This window comes from Periplaneta americana, chromosome 8 (genome assembly GCF_040183065.1).
Source record: "Periplaneta americana isolate PAMFEO1 chromosome 8, P.americana_PAMFEO1_priV1, whole genome shotgun sequence".
Classification (NCBI taxonomy): domain Eukaryota; kingdom Metazoa; phylum Arthropoda; class Insecta; order Blattodea; family Blattidae; genus Periplaneta; species Periplaneta americana.
Genome location: NC_091124.1, coordinates 174099027 through 174117075, shown reverse-complemented (window position 1 = coordinate 174117075; position 18049 = coordinate 174099027). Strand labels below are relative to the sequence as shown.

The 18049-nt window shown below is 35.7% G+C and overlaps 1 protein-coding gene across 1 annotated transcript in view; it reads left to right on the top strand.

The window, feature by feature from the left end:
- Nelf-A (Negative elongation factor A) overlaps positions 1 to 18049 on the top strand; it is a 58228-nt gene that overhangs the window by 22656 nt on the left and 17523 nt on the right. Inside the window, exons 4-6 of the mRNA XM_069834072.1 lie at positions 3047 to 3212; positions 3296 to 3487; positions 9138 to 9368. Coding sequence (XP_069690173.1) covers positions 3047 to 3212; positions 3296 to 3487; positions 9138 to 9368 — 589 coding nt within the window. The remainder of the gene's footprint in view (positions 1 to 3046; positions 3213 to 3295; positions 3488 to 9137; positions 9369 to 18049) is intronic.

The window sequence follows — 18049 nt, the reverse complement described above, 5'->3', positions numbered from 1 at the left end:
TAACATTATTTCTAATTTTAGTTAATTATAGTTCACCATCAAAAATGTTATGTGGTAGTGCCATCTGCAACTGAAAGTAGGAACTGTAGGGAAATTATAAAATGGTCATTATAGAACATAAACTCTCCTTTGTACCTAAAGTAAGCCATACTTGAGGTTTTTCTTAAAAAAAAAATAATAATAAAATCCATTGCCCTGATATGAATCTGTGACACTTGGATCCAGGGATATACATGAACATGACTGTTAGACATCTGATGACAAGGGACCGGGTTTTTATGTAATATCAAGGTGTGAAATATGTACATATTTATGTAAGAAAAATAAGCTGAATATGTACCAAAATATGTAAAATCATGAAAATATTTAATATCAATATCTGGCAGGTATAGGATAGGTAAAACTCACCAGTTGTGATTTCATAGAGCACCCGACTTTCTGCACACTTGACACATTACTATTTTTCCATCTGTAGTGGAAGCTTCATCCATCGCAAACAGTGATTTTATTTTTGTCGTTAGGGTTGAAGATACAGGGGCCATTTTAATTAGTTAAAAGCAGTAGATAAACTCACTTGCACTTTATACTGTAAGTACTAAAACTAGAGAACTGAGTGGAATGAATGACAAACAACCGTTTCGCTTTACTGGATTAGGAGAAATTAAGAGGAGATGTGGGACACATGCATTTTAGCTGCTCCCTGTAAGAAACAAAGTACCTACTGAAACCTCAAACTATAGGCATTTACAAACTGTTGTTTGAAAAGTGACATTCCTGTCTCATTCAGAAGAGTAGGATTATTCCAGCCGAGAACCATACTTTCTAATTGCTTGGAAAATCCCATTTCTGCATAGGTCAAAGAGGTCAAGCAATAACCTGAAAAGCTATTTATTTTAATCTTTCAACATCTTTCCAGTTTGTTCCTTTCCTTCAGCTTCTTTTCAAAAGTCGGCTACTTTATTGTGGCTCATGTCAGACTTGACACGGGTTTACCCTGGAAGGATTAGGAAGAGGGTGGGTAAGGTTGCAATTGCTTGTTAAGATGTATGCAGAACAATTTATAGTTCGAGACAAATCATGTCGTCCTTGTCTCACTCCACTGCATGAAGGCAACCCTACTTTATGAGTGATTTTTACAATTCAAGATAGTTGTATGAGAAAGATTGCCTTTTGTTCACTCATATTTACAGTGGGTGGTATGGGGTGAGTGCCTCTATTACTTCCTGGAACTAAGGACGTTATGTTTCGTCTCGAAATATATCCTTTCTTGGGTAGGTAAAAAGTTTTTTTTTTTAAATCTGTGTATTTCAAATTGTAAACTTCCCCAGCAGAAGTTTTTTTTTTTCTTTTAGAGAAGTAAAAATGTATAAAACCCCTAAATATGTAGATTTATGTAATACCAAGCCATAATATGTTGTTGTTGTTTTCTAATGCCAGGCGTTTGACAATAAAGTCATTTGACCTCTTGCACTCCAATAAAATGGCAAGTTGTAGCCGATTTAAGTGAACACCATATTTTAACGTTTTGGTGGCTACTTCATTCACACACAACCCCCAGAATGTCTGGAGGACCACACGTGCTGTTGGTCGACGGGTCCATTGGACCTAGCTGGGAGATCTTGTTGATCACCAGCTTTCCCTCCTTAAGCCACTGGAGGACGATTTTAGTGCCATAGCAGGTCAGCACTAGGAACGGAAAAGTAGAAAGAGGAGGAAGGAAAGTGAAATGAACCCCTAGGTCTCGAATGCTCTAATGCCATCGGGGTCGAAGAAAGTAAGAGTTCAGTCAGAGGACTGGATAGGAAAGGGTAAAGAGGGAATTAGTATTGAATAGAGGAAAATTATACCAAATTCAGTCATTAACTCATCAAGCTGACCAATGCTAATTGATGAGTAGCCCCTCCCTTTAGTTCAGCTTGTAAAATTATGCTTACTAACAGCTGCACCACAGGAAGGTAGGGATGGGACATTGGGTATTTGTCCAGATTGGTTCCTTAAAGCCTTCAATGGGAAGGATTAATGCCTCTCCCCCCTGTATCCAACAGATACCCTTTTGCAGCCAGTTGTAAAAGGTTTAATAGCAACATGAAACTTCTTTTGTCATTTCCCGATAAACAAAATTCCTACAATTTTCATTCTTTAAACTGTAAGAACTCTGTAGCCATTAAAGATAATATTTCAGATTTGCATGGCATGATGAAGAATGAGTGATTTGGAGAGATGTAATTTTGTTATCTGTTAATTTACAATTTTTATGATTTTTCTAATATATAATTCTAATAAAATATTTTTAAAATAGATTTTTTATTTTTTAAATAAATCAAATATTACTTTTTTTAATTTCCTCACTCCAAATTGTTGAACAATCAATTAGCTTTCTTTTAAGTCCTGAAACAACTCTCTAAGTCCAAGGAGAGTGAAGTTTATCCATTTTAAGCGATCACCTGCATTTTAAGGTATATTATATCCTGAGGGGAACTGGGTGGTTAGAAATTTAAAATTCAAGTTTGAAATGACATATATAGGACCTTAGGTGGAATTATGGTGGGAGCACTGCCCCCCCCCCCCACCAAACTTGTCTCAACTCTTTTTTTTTTTTCTATTAACATTAGAAAATATTGCATTCAAAAGATTTTTCTTGGTTTTGTTTCTGATTAAGTTTCTGTACCTAAATTGACGAATTAAGTCTTCAGATCATGTGTTGGACTATAATATTTATTTTAAATTTCTGAATATATAAGAATTTCTATACCTCATTTGAGGAATGGAAGCATTGTAATGTTTCTTTTATAACAGCCTGTACTCATGTGTTATAAGTCAAGCCATAATATGTAATGTGGGGTAAATATGTAAAAATATATAGTATAAAATTTTAATATATTAATGGTAATTACAAGATTCGCAAAGCTTTGTTATTTATATACGGTTAGGTTGAAAGGAATATAATATGTAATTACATAAAAATCCGGTCCCTACTGATGACGGAGAATTAAATATCATGGTCACTACGAAAACTGAAAGGTGAAAGCAAAATGTACTGTTGCAGCCACCACCCACAAAGCACTTCACATTGAAACGGAAGCCAAAGTCAGCAGCCTTAAGGGCGGAGCTGCTACAGAAATCTGCTGATGCAGCCAGCAACATAAAGAAGAGCACTGCTCCAACTGTGCCCGTCAGGTCACGTGGTATGCCTAGGAAAATGACTGACACCAGTATGTATCGAGATTTGTTTCGTAATTCATTAATGAGCATCTGTTTCAACATTTAGGAGACTGACTCAGATCTCTTCTTACAGCTCCTTTGAAAGGCATTCCAAGTCGGGTTCCAGCAGGAGGTTTCCGTTCTCCTTCTCTGAACAGTCCATCCATGTCACGTCCTCCGATGCCACGAACACCAGCAGGCAGGAAGGACGGCGGCATCAAGTTGCTGGACATCAACGAGCAGCCCCTTGGCTATGCACAGGCGAAGAAGAGGAAGCGCATGCAAGGTGTGCTGCATTCTAACTTGTTTTTATTTATTTTTTTTTTTGTTACTCCCCTCCTGCTCTTTTTTTCTTTTCTCTCTTCAAGGAAGCCTCAAGCGGTCTATTACACTTTGGCTTTAAGGTTAGGCGAGTGGGGAGGCCAGGGAATGTCGCCATGTCGAGAAATGATGTGCCTTGGAAACATGCGGTGCAGAACTGTCATTGAATTTTCTGCCATATGAGCTGTGACACCATCTTGCTGAAACCATACAATTTGTCTATCAATCCCACGTAGACGCCTACGCAGTTCCGGTTGAAGAAATGTTCTCAACATTTCAACGTAGCGTTCACTATTCACTGTCACAGTGCTCCCATTCTCCTCAAAAAAAAAAAAAAAAAAAAAAAACAGACCTATGACACAGTATCTAGACACAGCACACTAAACTGTAACCTTTGCACACAGCTTATTCCGAATCTCACCGGTCCGGTGGCATCAATGACGTCACGTTGCAACGAAAATAAGGAACAAAACTGCTGGAAGAATCGATGCTGTCATGGCTACTGTGTAAGTGGTTATCTGTGCTACGCTAGCAAAATTTTGCGAAATTTCCGTACTGCCATCTCGTTCAAAGAAAAGAGAGCATAAACAATTTATTTCTTGAACCGGTAGTAATAACTGGTCCGTTGACATGTTCGCTCATAAGCCATTAACATATTGTTTTTACATTCTGCTCATTACAAACAATACAGCAGAACTAAAGCAGAACACACCGCCATGACACAACAGTGCACGATGTCATTCGTCTGCTAATTCCCTCCCTATACAAGAACCAATCAGATTCACTGATGGCGGCTGATGGAGCCTGCCACCACCTCTGCAAGTTGATGGCACCGGTGCGACACCGGTGGAGCATCAATGACGTCATCGGAATTCGGAACACCATGATGCCATCAGATTGCTCACCGGTGAGATTCGGAATATGCTCACAGTGAAACAGACGCTCGTGTAATTTGTTAGGATTTTCGGGGGCCCAGTATCTAGAGTTCTGCTTATTAACATAACCATTTAAATAGTTCGTCACTCATGAACATAACAACTTCGTCAGCCAAAAATTTCTACCGTTCTCTTGGCAAATGTCCTGCGTTGGACATAGTCTCCCTCATACAAGTGCTGAACAATCATAAGTTTATATGGATGAAACTTAAGGTCTGAATGCAATATTCGGTGCACAGAACGTTCTGAAAGTCACAGTGCTATAGCCTGCCGTCTAGCTGATCGATGTGGACTCCTCGTAACAGCCACTCTTACTCGCTCAGTGTTATCTGGCGTTTGTACACTTCGGACGTGTCCTGGTGGCTTCTTCTTGCAAGCTGATGCTGATAATCGAAAGTTTTGTACCCATCTCAATATGGCATTGCGAGCAGGAACGCTCCGTGCTGGCCAACATTAAATTGGAGACGAAAGGCACGCTGGGTTTTCTCAACTGAATCACCATTCTTGAAAAATGTCTCAATGACGAAAGCACAATGCTCAGAGCTCCATACTTCCATGATTACACAAAATGGCATCAAAAGTGCTAACAAACAACAGTTGATCGATATCCATAACCACTCATGTTGCTCAGTAAAAGGCCTTCTAAAACCATCCGATTCCTTTGCCGCACTTTGTATAATCATCTTTGTGGACCTGGCCGACTTTTTGTTTTATTAGGTGTACTAATTACTGGTTAGTAGAGACTGGCAAATCACACAAGACTCACGCCCGTACCTGCTTGCCGTCAGGCTTGTGTTCCGGTGACGCTACAAAGCAAGTTAACTTTTAGCCTGAACCCATTGAGCCCGATTTTATAGGTTCAGTCCAGGTGGGACCCAAGAAAGCCTACCTGTTTGCTCGTATTGAAAGGTAGAGTGACTTGCATTCACGGAAGCCAGTCTGCGCTGGTTAAGATGAAGGGAAGGGAATGGAATTTAAATTCTGAGGGACAGATTTCTTTTTATTTATGAAGCTGAAAGTTTGAATGGTTTGCATTAAATTTATATTACTACAATGAAAAGGAAAGTGCAAGTAATTTATAATAACTGTTGGCATTTAATGGATATTATGTTGACGAGAAATAGTTTTCTTTGTCTTTATTAACAGTACGTTTCAGAAGACAACAACTTAAGTTTTCAGTAGTTTGTATATATCTGTAGGCTTCTTGTCAAGTTTGAATGACTTGGTTCATATTTATCATGCATCTGAAAGCAGCAGTCTGACGCAGGTCGGCGGAATCCAACAGTCCTTTCGGATCACTCTGGGGACTGTTTGGGAGTCACGTGCAACCACACTGCCTGCCTGCTTGAGAGGGAAGGTTGCAGGCGGGCGAACGATATGAAACGTAAGCCCGCTCACAGACGTAAACAGTCATGGGCAAGCCTGATCGACAGTTTGCCTGTCTCTGCTGGTTAGCCCCTTTAACTGCTCAAATAAAACTGGTTAGAAATTACTGTGATTAACCTCCTATTTAAGTCCTAATCGAGTTCGATGCACCGTATAAATGCTTAACCAGAGATTAGGTGCAATTCTAACGTGCAATTTTAACTAGTTGTTACAATAATCGACAAGTGGACATTAGTAATTAAAGGGGTGAACTGTAGACAGGCAAGCCTTCCTGGTTATTTTGCAATTCATTTTTAATTTTCAGAGAAGTCTATATTGTATTTTAAAAGTATTTATTTCAGTCACTGACTTCACAGCATATGTTTAAGGTGCTACACCTTTACATTACATATTTAAAAGACGTATGAACGTTTTCGTTGGTCTACGCCAACATCATCAGATACGAAGTACATTTCAGCAATATCAATGCTCTCTACATAATATCTACAAATACAAAACATATTTAGTGGCATGCAAAATGAGACATATTAAAAACCAACATTGCTGTGATACACATTGACATTCTATATGACTGCCTTGATTGTCACTTACTTAAAATACACGTATAGATTACAAAAAATATTGATTTACATATATATATAAATGCAAGTCTTCACATATGAGATAATAAAATGACATGATTTAAAAGTGATAAAAATAATAAAATATAAAACTAAGATAAAAATTATGAATGTGAAGAGTTGCAAAATTACAGTAATTACATTTATTATATTTTGTTTCTGTTACACAATAATATATATATATATATATATATATATATATATAATATATATATATATATATAGAAATATATAGAAACATATGTATCGTGGTTTGTGTCACGTAATTATTTGAATATTTTCCAGTTTATATGGTTTTATAAATGCCAATGTATTATACGTTGGGTTGTTTGATGTTGATTAATGATGTATATTTGATTTTGTCGGTAATGCTGTTCCTCAAATCTGGAAGTAATTGAATTCAATAAGTTGATGACCCAATTTTAACGGATTTAACATTTGATTTGTATGATATGTTAAATGGAAGAAACTTACATGGCAATGTATTGTCGATGTCCAATACTGTAATTGTAATGAACGTGTGGTATGGCGCAAGTCAATTATCAGAATTAACTGAAAAAGATCAAATATTGAATAAATGAATCACTACTAATGATATTCAATATTTGTAAGTTTCTTCCATTTAACATATCATACAAATCAAATGTTAAATCCGTTAAAATTGGGTCATCAACTTATTGAATTCAATTACTTCCAGATTTGAGGAACAGCATTACCGACAAAATCAAATATACATCATTAATCAACATCAAACAACCCAACGTATAATACATTGGCATTTATAAAACCATATAAACTGGAAAATATTCAAATAATTACGTGACACTAACCACGATACATACGTTTCTGAACGGTGGAAATATATATATTATTGTGTAACAGAAACAAAATATAATAAATGTAATTACTGTAATTTTGCAACTCTTTACATTCATAATTTTTATCTTAGTTTTATATTTTATTATTTTTATCACTTTTAAATCATGTCATTTTATTATCTCATATGTGAAGACTAGCATTTATATATATATATATATATATATATATATGTAAATCAATATTTTTTGTAATCTATACATGTATTTTAAGTAAGTGACAATCAAGGCAGTCATATAGAATGTCAATGTGGATCACAGCAATGTTGGTTTTTAATATGTCTCATTTTGCATGCCACTAAATATGTTTAGTATTTGTAGATATGGAACAACTGGATAATACGCACGGCAGACCAATATCGATAGTCGACTCTACTCGCTGGCCACTAGTCACCGGGCCGTACCGAGCCGTATCAAACAAAATATAATCGAAATGGTGGTAGTCAAATTCGCGACTATATTCTTAAATAATTCACTCCATTAGTCAAGTTCAAGGTTTTATGTAGTACAACAGCGGTTTTTTGAATGCATTAAATGAAAATGAAGATGTAATAAGATAATAAACTAGGTTATCACAAGGAAATTAACAGGAAAAAAGATGTGTTTCACGGAATACAATTAAAATGACGGAAAGTAAATTTCCGGTTAATGTTCGCCAAAGCGTAAAGTACGTAATTATGACGGCGTTGCTGTTTTATTTCTGGCCTATAGAAAAATACCTAGCCTTTTACGAAAAAAAAATTTAAGGACCATGAAATTATTCACCGCTTTCATTATAGGCCTATTATTTTTTAACAATATTACGAATCAAAAACTGTCATATTATATAATTTTAACTACTACATGGACGAACCAAATCAAGCTAACCTAACCTAACCTAACCAAAGCTAACCTAACCAAAACTAATCTAACCTAACCAAAGCTAATTTAACCTAACCTAAGCTAACCTAACCAAAGCTAACCTAACCAAAGCTAAGCTAACCTAACCAAAACTAATCTAACCTAACGAAAGCTAATTTAAGCTAACCTAACCTAATCTAAGCTAAGCTAACATAACATAACATAACCTTCGTAAATGCAAGGCCTGTAACCGGAGCAAGAAGGGATCTCAATCATTTAATCTGCAAGTACACGCAAAAATAAATTCAAGTAAGGATCACGCTCCCACTGCATGAGAGGTCCGCGCATGCGCTACAGCAAAACTGTTTCTGTCCCGAGCCTCTCATCTAAGGCACTCGTCATAATTTACTCGCAATATTTACGCAAATACACATTGTCGCTAACAGTGGTGCTATCTCTCAATAATGTTCAGAACGAAGGAGGTAGACAGAGAGAGAAAAAATTTCTCCCGCCAACTACGCCACACACCAACGTCACGTTCTTATGTTGGTGACATTGTGTATTTACTTAAATTTGGTGCTAAACGTAACGGCACGGTTCAAAGTGACCGTGCTAATTCTCCAGTATAGCGGTAGATATTATGTAGAGAGCATTGATATTGCTGAAATGTACTTCGTATCTGATGATGTTGGCGTAGACCAACGAAAACGTTCATACGTCTTTTAAATATGTAATGTAAAGGTGTAGCACCTTAAACATATGCTGTGAAGTCAGTGACTGAAATAAATACTTTTAAAATACTTCCTGGTTATGTTAAGAAGATCTTCTAGTGCTCACGAGTCCAGTGCTTACAGAAATGCCAGTGACAGTGTCATGTCCTATGGAAAGTACGAAGTTGCCTTTGTGGCCGAAGCTTCACATTACTGGGCAATGAGTCATGTTAAGTATGTCTGTTGCAGAGCTTGAGGAGGCTAAGAAGGCATCAGAGTTAGCGGCAGCTCAGCAGCAGCAGCAGCTGCTACAGCAACAGAACCAGCAGCTGGGCGCCAGTCAAAGCACCCCGGATTATGCCGCAGGCCTGACTGCCATGAATCCCCCAACACCAGCACCGGCCACTCCTTCGTCATACAGCCCTGCTACCCCTCAGCACGCAGTCACTACTATCATCACAATACCCAGGGACGCTACAGGTATGCTATTACTTTGTCTAGGTTTGCTCTGACTATGAAACTAGAGGGCCCAGAGTCGAATCCTCGTTGGGATATGTTGCTGATTGAGGTTTTGCCAGGATTTTCTCTCAAGTTGTTAAGAGCAAATTTTTATTTATTTATTTATTTATTTAATACTTTACACTTGAGCTACATTAGGCATTGCAGCCCAAAAGAGCAGAAGCTCGTGCTCGGGCGCAGTTCAGATCAGTTATACAAAATATATCACAAAATTAAGAGAGTTAAAAATGTTATGTTTTATTTAACGACGCTCGAAACTGCAGAGGTTATATCAGCGTCGCCAGATGTGCCGGAATTTTGTCCCGCAGGAGTTCTTTTACATGCCAGTAAATATACTGACATGAGCCTGTCGCATTTAAGCACACTTAAATGCCATCGACCTGGCCCGGGATCGAACCCGCAACCTTGGGCATAGAAGGCCAGCGCTATACCAACTTGCCAACCAGGTCGACTTAAGAGAGTTCATTGAGCACAATAACATTAATAAATGGTAAAATAATACAGCATGTAATAATAGAGTGTATATACAAATAGAAAATACAAAAGTACATGAATATTAGAGTATCAATTTTTAACTCAATTAGCTTAAACAATTAAATAATTAATCTGATTTGTTTCTTAAATCTATGTGTGTTAAGTGTACTTAGCTCAGGGTAAGCTCTAATTAATTCATTATATATTTTGGGTCCAAAACTTCTGCTGTGTTTTAATCCAGCAGTTGTGTGGCATTTGGGAGTATTTAGAAAGAAACTGTAGTTTTGTCTCGTACGGTATTCATGAGGATCAAATTTAAATTTATTGTGGTTTTTATGGAAGTAAATCAGGAATGTTTGTTTATAAATTTGTTCTAGATTTGATACACCAAATTCCTGAAAAATTAATTTTGTTGGGTAATCAAAAGGTTTATATAGACAAATTTTGATAATTCTTTTTTGGAGCAAATTTAAAGGATGGAGAGTCGATTTTGCCATTCCTCCCCAACCTAATATACCATACTGAATTATTGATTGAAACAGAGCTAAGTACACAGTACGCAGAACATAAACAGGTAAATAAGAATGTAGAATGGAAAATTTGTGGATTGTTTTACGCAGTCTGTTACACAGGAAGGAGATATGTTTGTCCCATTTTAAATGCTGGGTAACTTTCACCACTGGACCCTGGGTACATTTTTTTCGTCATTAACATCTTCATCTCCATTCATCCTGCCTACTTCCATACTTGTACATCATGTCATATGGGGCTAATAGAATTCGACCCAATGGGTGCCCCAACCTTGGAATAGGATACTTCATCATAATCGCCAAAAAGTAGACAAAGGCTCAAATGGCTGCATTGATATCATCACCCAAAAACTATCTAGATAATCTCACTTTATTTCAAAATCAAGCCCTAAGATGAAGTACTAGAGCAGTAAAACAACTCCAATTGTTACTGTGCAGATTCCTATGAATACTCGCAATATAATTGAGGAATTGAAAGAACAAACACTAATACAGTATGAGAAATGAATTAGATTGCCATATATAGGAAATAGTTGGTATAATATCCAAACTTTACAAAGAGCCATTTATAATTTGCAAATAATCGCCTCAGATTTCGATATGGAAATCTCAAAAGAGAAAATGAAAGTCATGGCATTTTCGGGAGAGAACCCAATTCCAAGTAAATCATGATAAATAATACTTTAATTGAACGTGTTAATTCATTTAACTATTTAGTTTATAACCTCTCTTACATCACTGATGAAGATATGTCAAACAAAATATCTAAATTTATAGAAATCACTGGCGTAATTAACACCGTCTTCAAATCCTCCCATGTTCAGAAACATACAAGGCTAAAGGTATATAAAACACTAGCTCGACCGGTCCTCACTTACGGTAGCGAGGCATGGACAATCAGAAAAGCTGATGAGCAAAGGCTGATGACAGCTGAAATGAGGTTCATGCGACGAACAGCAGGATGCTCTTTGCTGGAACACCGTAAAAATGTTGACATATTGCAGGAACTAAAAATGGATCCTATAGTTAATTTTGTTCAACAATATCGACTTCATTGGAAAAAACATGTTGAAAAGATGGATCGCACACGATGGCCTAAACAGATTCTTACTTATGTACCACGAGGAAAGAGGAAATTGGGAAGACCACGCAAGTGCTGGCATGATACCGTAACAGATCCTGCAGGGTCTAATACGTGAGGGATATGATGATGATATCCAAACTGTGGATAGATTGAAAACACAGAAAAGTATTCCTCAAATGAAAGAAAATTTATTATTGAAGGCAACCCATTAAATCATTCATATAGAACACAATTTGGTCCTCATGAACGATGTTAAAAATCTGAAGCAGATAAAGTAGTTCTGAAGTTTCTGGCTGTAAAAACAATAGAGGCAAGATACCCACATAAGAAGTGATTACAAATTTATACAGGGTGATTCACGAGGAAAGGTAAAAAATTTAGGATGTGAATTCTGAAGTCATTCTGAGTCAAAAAGTTCATATGAATATTGGTCTGTTTTTGAACGGTTACGGAGATGTGGCGCTTTGATTTCACAAAAACTTCTGAGATTCCTTTGTACTAACTCGCATTTAGAGACAGATAACGGACAAATTTAAAGTTTATATTCACGTACGCATACATACCTAATATTCTAGATGTCGGGGTCAGTGTTTTCGCACATTTTCAAAGGTACCTCCTTCTGCTACAATGCACTATTGCGCTCGGACGTGAATTGCACTCATCGCTCGGGAGAGTTGCACATATGTATGCCGCATCCAAAATACGGTCGATTAGCACCTCTCTCGTTTCCCCCTTCCTTTGCTATACCAAGTCTTTCATCCAACCCCGTAGACAGTAAGTACTCTTCGATATGGTACCTTTCTGTTTGGAAAGCGTCGTTCATATTCAGCGATGGCACGCAAGGAACTTCTATCACACAAACCATAAACATATGCAATATTGGCATATTGTGTAGTCGAAAATTTATAAGACATCTTGAAAAACACAACTTAACACTTCCGATAACTGTACCTGTATAACTACTGTACTGTAGATAGCTGACTGAACTGCTGTGATTTGATGATAGTGTAGGCTACTTGTGTTATCTGCGGGTTCTGTGTCATTACATCAGACAAGGGCAGGCGATTGGACATTTGTAATGCCCCACCACCCGGTTTCTTCCTCTTATCTACGTCGCTCACAATGCAGATTCCAATGTTACGTCATTCATTGCAAACTTGACCTTGTCTCACGTCAGCAGCATATGGTAACGTCTGATTCACATTGGGGCGAGACGTTTTACCAAAAAAATTCATCTAGCTTCACCATCGTTCGAAAACGGATCTATGTTCATATGAACTTTTTCAGTCAAAATGGCCTAAGATATCGTATCCTAAATTTTTTACTTTTCCTCGTCAATCACCCTGTATATATGAATCTCTTATAACACATGCAAGAGGAGCAGGAACTGAAGAAACATGTCTTCTCTTTTCATTTTACCATTCTGTAGGAAAATATATAACAAATTTTGAAGGAGAAGTTACTGCTATTATTTCTTTGCAAAACCTCTTGTATAGTTAAATAAATTTCAAAACGCTGTCACATTATCAGATTGAAAGGCAGCCATACAAGCTATAATTTCACAACAGTATGCAAAAGGGGTTAAAATTCAGGATTGTAAGAAAATAGATTATTACTTAACTAAACTACAGAAAAAAAAATTAGTTTACAGTGGATTCCTTTGTGATATAAAGGGAAATAAAACAGCAGAATTTGGCTAGAAAAGGCACTGAAATTTTACAACCATCTTCCACTTTATTCTGTGAAACAACTGATCAAAAGTAAATTCAGATCTGCCCAAATGCAACAAAATTCGGTTGGAACAAAAGATAAAACCTGGAACTGACTAACCCCAAGATAATTCCCTTATAGCCACGTAAATCTGCTGTTTCAGTAACCTGATCCAAACTTTAGTGATGCCCCACTTCGATTATTGCGATTCTCTATTCACGAATCTAAATACTGATCTTGCCCATAGACTACAGCGTGTTCACAATATCTGCGTTTGTTTCGTTTGTAACATTAGAAAATTCGATCCTGTAACACCGTCACTAGAATTGTTGTCTTGGAGTCCACTTAAAGAAAGAAGATTCTTCAACTCTCTCTTATTACTATTTAAAATCATCCACACCTCCACACCCTTTTACCTAGCATCTCGTTTTGTTTACCTTTCACTACCTCGAACCCGGAACATGTATCTTCTCTCTATTCTCTGCACAGAACATCCTTCTACTCATCATCTCTCAGCATATCTATTCCACGCCTCTGGAACTATCTTGCAGACCATGTCAGAGACTGTCGTACAATATCAAAATTCAAATTTAAATTAAAAAATGACATTCTAGTTCATGGAACACTGTTGAACACTGTCAGGCTCCGCAACTTCGCCTTAACCCATGACATATAGTAAATATTGTAACTATGCTGTTGTAAAATTTGACAATTAATATGTAATGTATTTATTATTATTATTATTATTATTATTATTATTATTATTATTATTATTATTATTACCAGTTATCACTATCATCATTGCTATCTCTGTTTTTCTTTCTTTTTTTTTTCTTGTATTAGCTCGATGAGAGCTCTATAGTGTACTTTTGACTCTGTTGACCCTCTTTATAGGGCTTTAACTTAATTTGTATTATTTCCATCAGTGTTTGTATTTCTATTTTGTATTTATATGTGCTATCTGGTAGGATGGAAGAGAAGGCCTTATGGGCTTAATCTTGTCAGCTTAAATAAATAAATTATTATTATTATTATTGTTATTATTATTATTGTTATTATTATTGTTATTATTATTATTATTGTTATTATTATTATTGTTATTATTATTATTATTGTTATTATTATTGTTATTATTATTGTTGTTGTTATTATTATTGTTGTTATTATTATTGTTATTATTATTATTATTATTATTGTTATAATTATTATTATTATTATTATTGTTATTGTTATTATTATTGTTATTATTATTATTATTGTTATTATTATTATTATTGTTATCATTATTATTATTATTGTTATTGTTATTATTATTGTTATTATTATTATTGTTATTATTATTATTATTATTGTTATTATTATTATTATTATTATTATTATTGTTATTGTTATTGTTATTATTATTATTGTTATTATTATTATTATTATTATTATTATTATTATTATTATTATTATTGAGGTTGATAACAGGTCAGGAATTTTTGGAAAACTACCTAGGCACAGGATAGAAATTTTCCATACATCCGCCTGTGTGCTTTGTTCTTTATGAAGGGATGAACATGGAACACATCAGAAGATACACAGTATTGCTTAAAGAAGTTGACATCGTACAAAAAGACTGGAGTGCAAGATGGCGAATGACTTCATTGTCAAGTGCCTAGGCATTAACCCAAGAACAACAACTACAGCCTTAAGGCATTGGGCAGCCTTTTAGTCGTACATAGTGTGTAGCAATAGAACCTTTACTGATAGTGACAGCCAGGCCCATATTTACACATGGGCCAAATTGGCTCTGGCCCAGGCAGGATGTTCGTAGAGGCAGTAACATTTTGAGAAAAGGAAAAAAATCGAGCTGAAAATAAATTTCCGACATTTTCTCCTAAATATTGTTATAATATAATGTCATTGCAACGAACACCAGTATAACTAAATCTTCAGTATTACGAAATTATTTTCTGTTTCACTGTCTTTTCCCATATAGTTTAATAATAAATATTTCAATTTAATAAATTTCGTTTTTATGAAAAAGTCATTATGACGAAATAAAAATTTCGTTCACTTGTTGAAAAAATATACTTTTGTAACGAAAAATATTGCAATTCCATAGTGGTCACGTGGTCATTAAATATCTAGATAATGTAATATGTGTACTATGATGCAGAGGTCTTTGAACTTTGTGGTAGTTTTTTCATGTAGCTGTCCCCTTTTACTCATTTATTTTCCTTCTACCAATCATAGCTCACTAATCTCGCAACATGGCACCTCCAATCACAGCTCATTAATCTCACAATATGACACCTCTTGTCCTTCAAAGTGCTTCATAAAACTTGAATTTTGTACTTTTCCTGCGTCTCTCTTTAACTTTTTTTCTTTTCAAATGAAATGCAAGTTCAGCTTTTTATTTTATTTAAGGATATATTTTCTAGACCTACATGCAAAATATGCGAAATTTACGACGTAATTAGAGGTAAATGAACAAGCAAGCTTTTTACTTTAGAAAAATAATGTATTTCAATGTAATGAAATTTCATGCCCCTGTGCACCATTCTCGATTAAAATTTGACGATGGTTAAGTCGGCACTTGACCATCTTCAACGCCAATTTGCGGAGTATCAACCTCGATCAAAGTTAAACAAGCGAGTTGATGATGATCAAATTTGATCATGGGTGTGGGACCAGTTATCTTGAATTGAACATGGTCAAGTCGAGAAAACCAAAATGGCGGCACGATTTGACGTACTTGATGGAATTGAAGATGAAATGATGTATCTTAAACACGCAAATCACTGCGGAAATAACAGAATTGGTGTTATTGTAGAAAGAATAAGTTTGTAGATGAATAATAAAAATGTTTTTTTTTTCCTCAAAATAGACTAATGTGTTATATATGTTTCTGCTTTGGAAGGTCGGGACTTTACTTGAGGACAAAATATTATTTAGGCCTAACTGTCCAATTTTGTTAACATAGTAATAAAGTAGTTATTCTATTTGCTGGTAATAGTATAGTAAAACTAAATGACCATTTTGTAGAATGCGAGATTATCACTTATTAGCTATAGATTTGCCGTTTGAAACTATTAGGACCTACATGACGTTTTGGACAATTAGGCTATTTACACTTGAATTAAGAAAAATTACACGGATACCTTCCTTTCCCTCTTACTCCAAAATTCCAACCTTGTGGAACACAAAATAAATGGATAAAATTCAGAACAAGGATACTTTCCTTTCCCTCTTACTCCAAAATTCCAACCTTGTGCACACAAAATAAATTGGCACTAAAAACTTCCTTTTCGTATGCATGACGATGCGTATTCAACATACTCAGACGAACTGTTTTTTTTTTTTTTTTTTTTTTTTTAGTATACTGAAATTTTCCCGAATAAATTATTGACACTGAAATGTGTCTTTTCGTAAGCAAGATGATGAGCATTCGACAAACACATACAAATCTGCTCTTTTTAGTAGCCTATTTCAAGATAATTGTCAGTGAGGTATCCGTATACTGAAATTTTCCCAATTATTATCAATAATATGAAATAACCACTGTATAAATTACGTTACAAATTATGTGGCATTATGTAATCACGTATAACTCATGTTGAATTGTGAGGTTAAATCCAACCAGGTAGCCTGCTTTTCTCTTAGAGAACTTCCGTCAGTACTTTTATTCTCTAATATGGATACAGAATTGCTGAGGAGATCTGAAAGAATTCCCACTTCGAACTGTGAGAAGTTGGGTGCTCTTTTCTTTTTTTCTTCCATGATTATTGAAACTTATTATTTGAAAACTACGAGGATGTTTGAAGCAGTCCGACAAACAAAAGCGAAGCGATAATTGACAGAGTGTGTTCGTTCGCTGTCGGTACTGAGTTGATCGAGGGAAAATGTCGGTGCACCGCATCTGTTACTTGATCATTGTCAAGAATTAACCATGTTTCCGTGATTGCTGATAAACGGGCTAGATGATCGAGAATGGTGCACACGGCCATCAGTATTGAAACGGCTTGCCTCCACTTGCTAACCCAGCCATCAACTGTACAGTAAAGTTGATTGTTTCGTAAAGGTGAGGTAGAACAAATAAAGCACTAACAACGAAAATAATTAATTACCTGATAACATTTATTAATATAAAATTCAGGTAATAACAAAGATATAGACTATATAGAAAAAAACAACAAGATTTTAGAAATATTAAACATTACATAAAATAGAAAGATTACTAAATATAAATAGTAAGTATATAACCCAACCATAAGGAGACTGATCTTTCGGGACTGGCTTGCCGAGTAATCTAAACCCATCTGACATTCACCATTACAAAGGAAAACTGAATTAGTGTATTTAACAAAATTGAATATGAATTTAACTGCTCCACAATTCTATCATTAACCAATGTAGAATAAACTCCCAATATGAAACAGAAAATAAATAGTAGAAAATATACTACTGACGAATGTCAGCGAGAACTTTCAAGTAATGACAAGATATATATATATATATATATATATATATATATATATATATATAAAAGAAAAAACCATAATATCACCAAATAATGAAAGTCCTCTTCTAATGCTCGGCAAGCCAACCTGAAGATGAAATTACAGTCCCCGAAGCCAGGGCACGCCTACGCGTTACACATTCCGACTCCATTCCATAAAAGCCCTTTCAGCCCGCATGGCTGATTCTCCGGCCTCATCTGTCGAGCAGCAGACTTTCACTTCCATGTCTCAGTCCACATGGCTGATGGTCGATGTCTTACATCGAGCGCCGAACCCCAACTCACTCCATTGTCTCAGCCCCATGGCTGACAGTGGACCTGCCCCGTCAAGTGACAAACT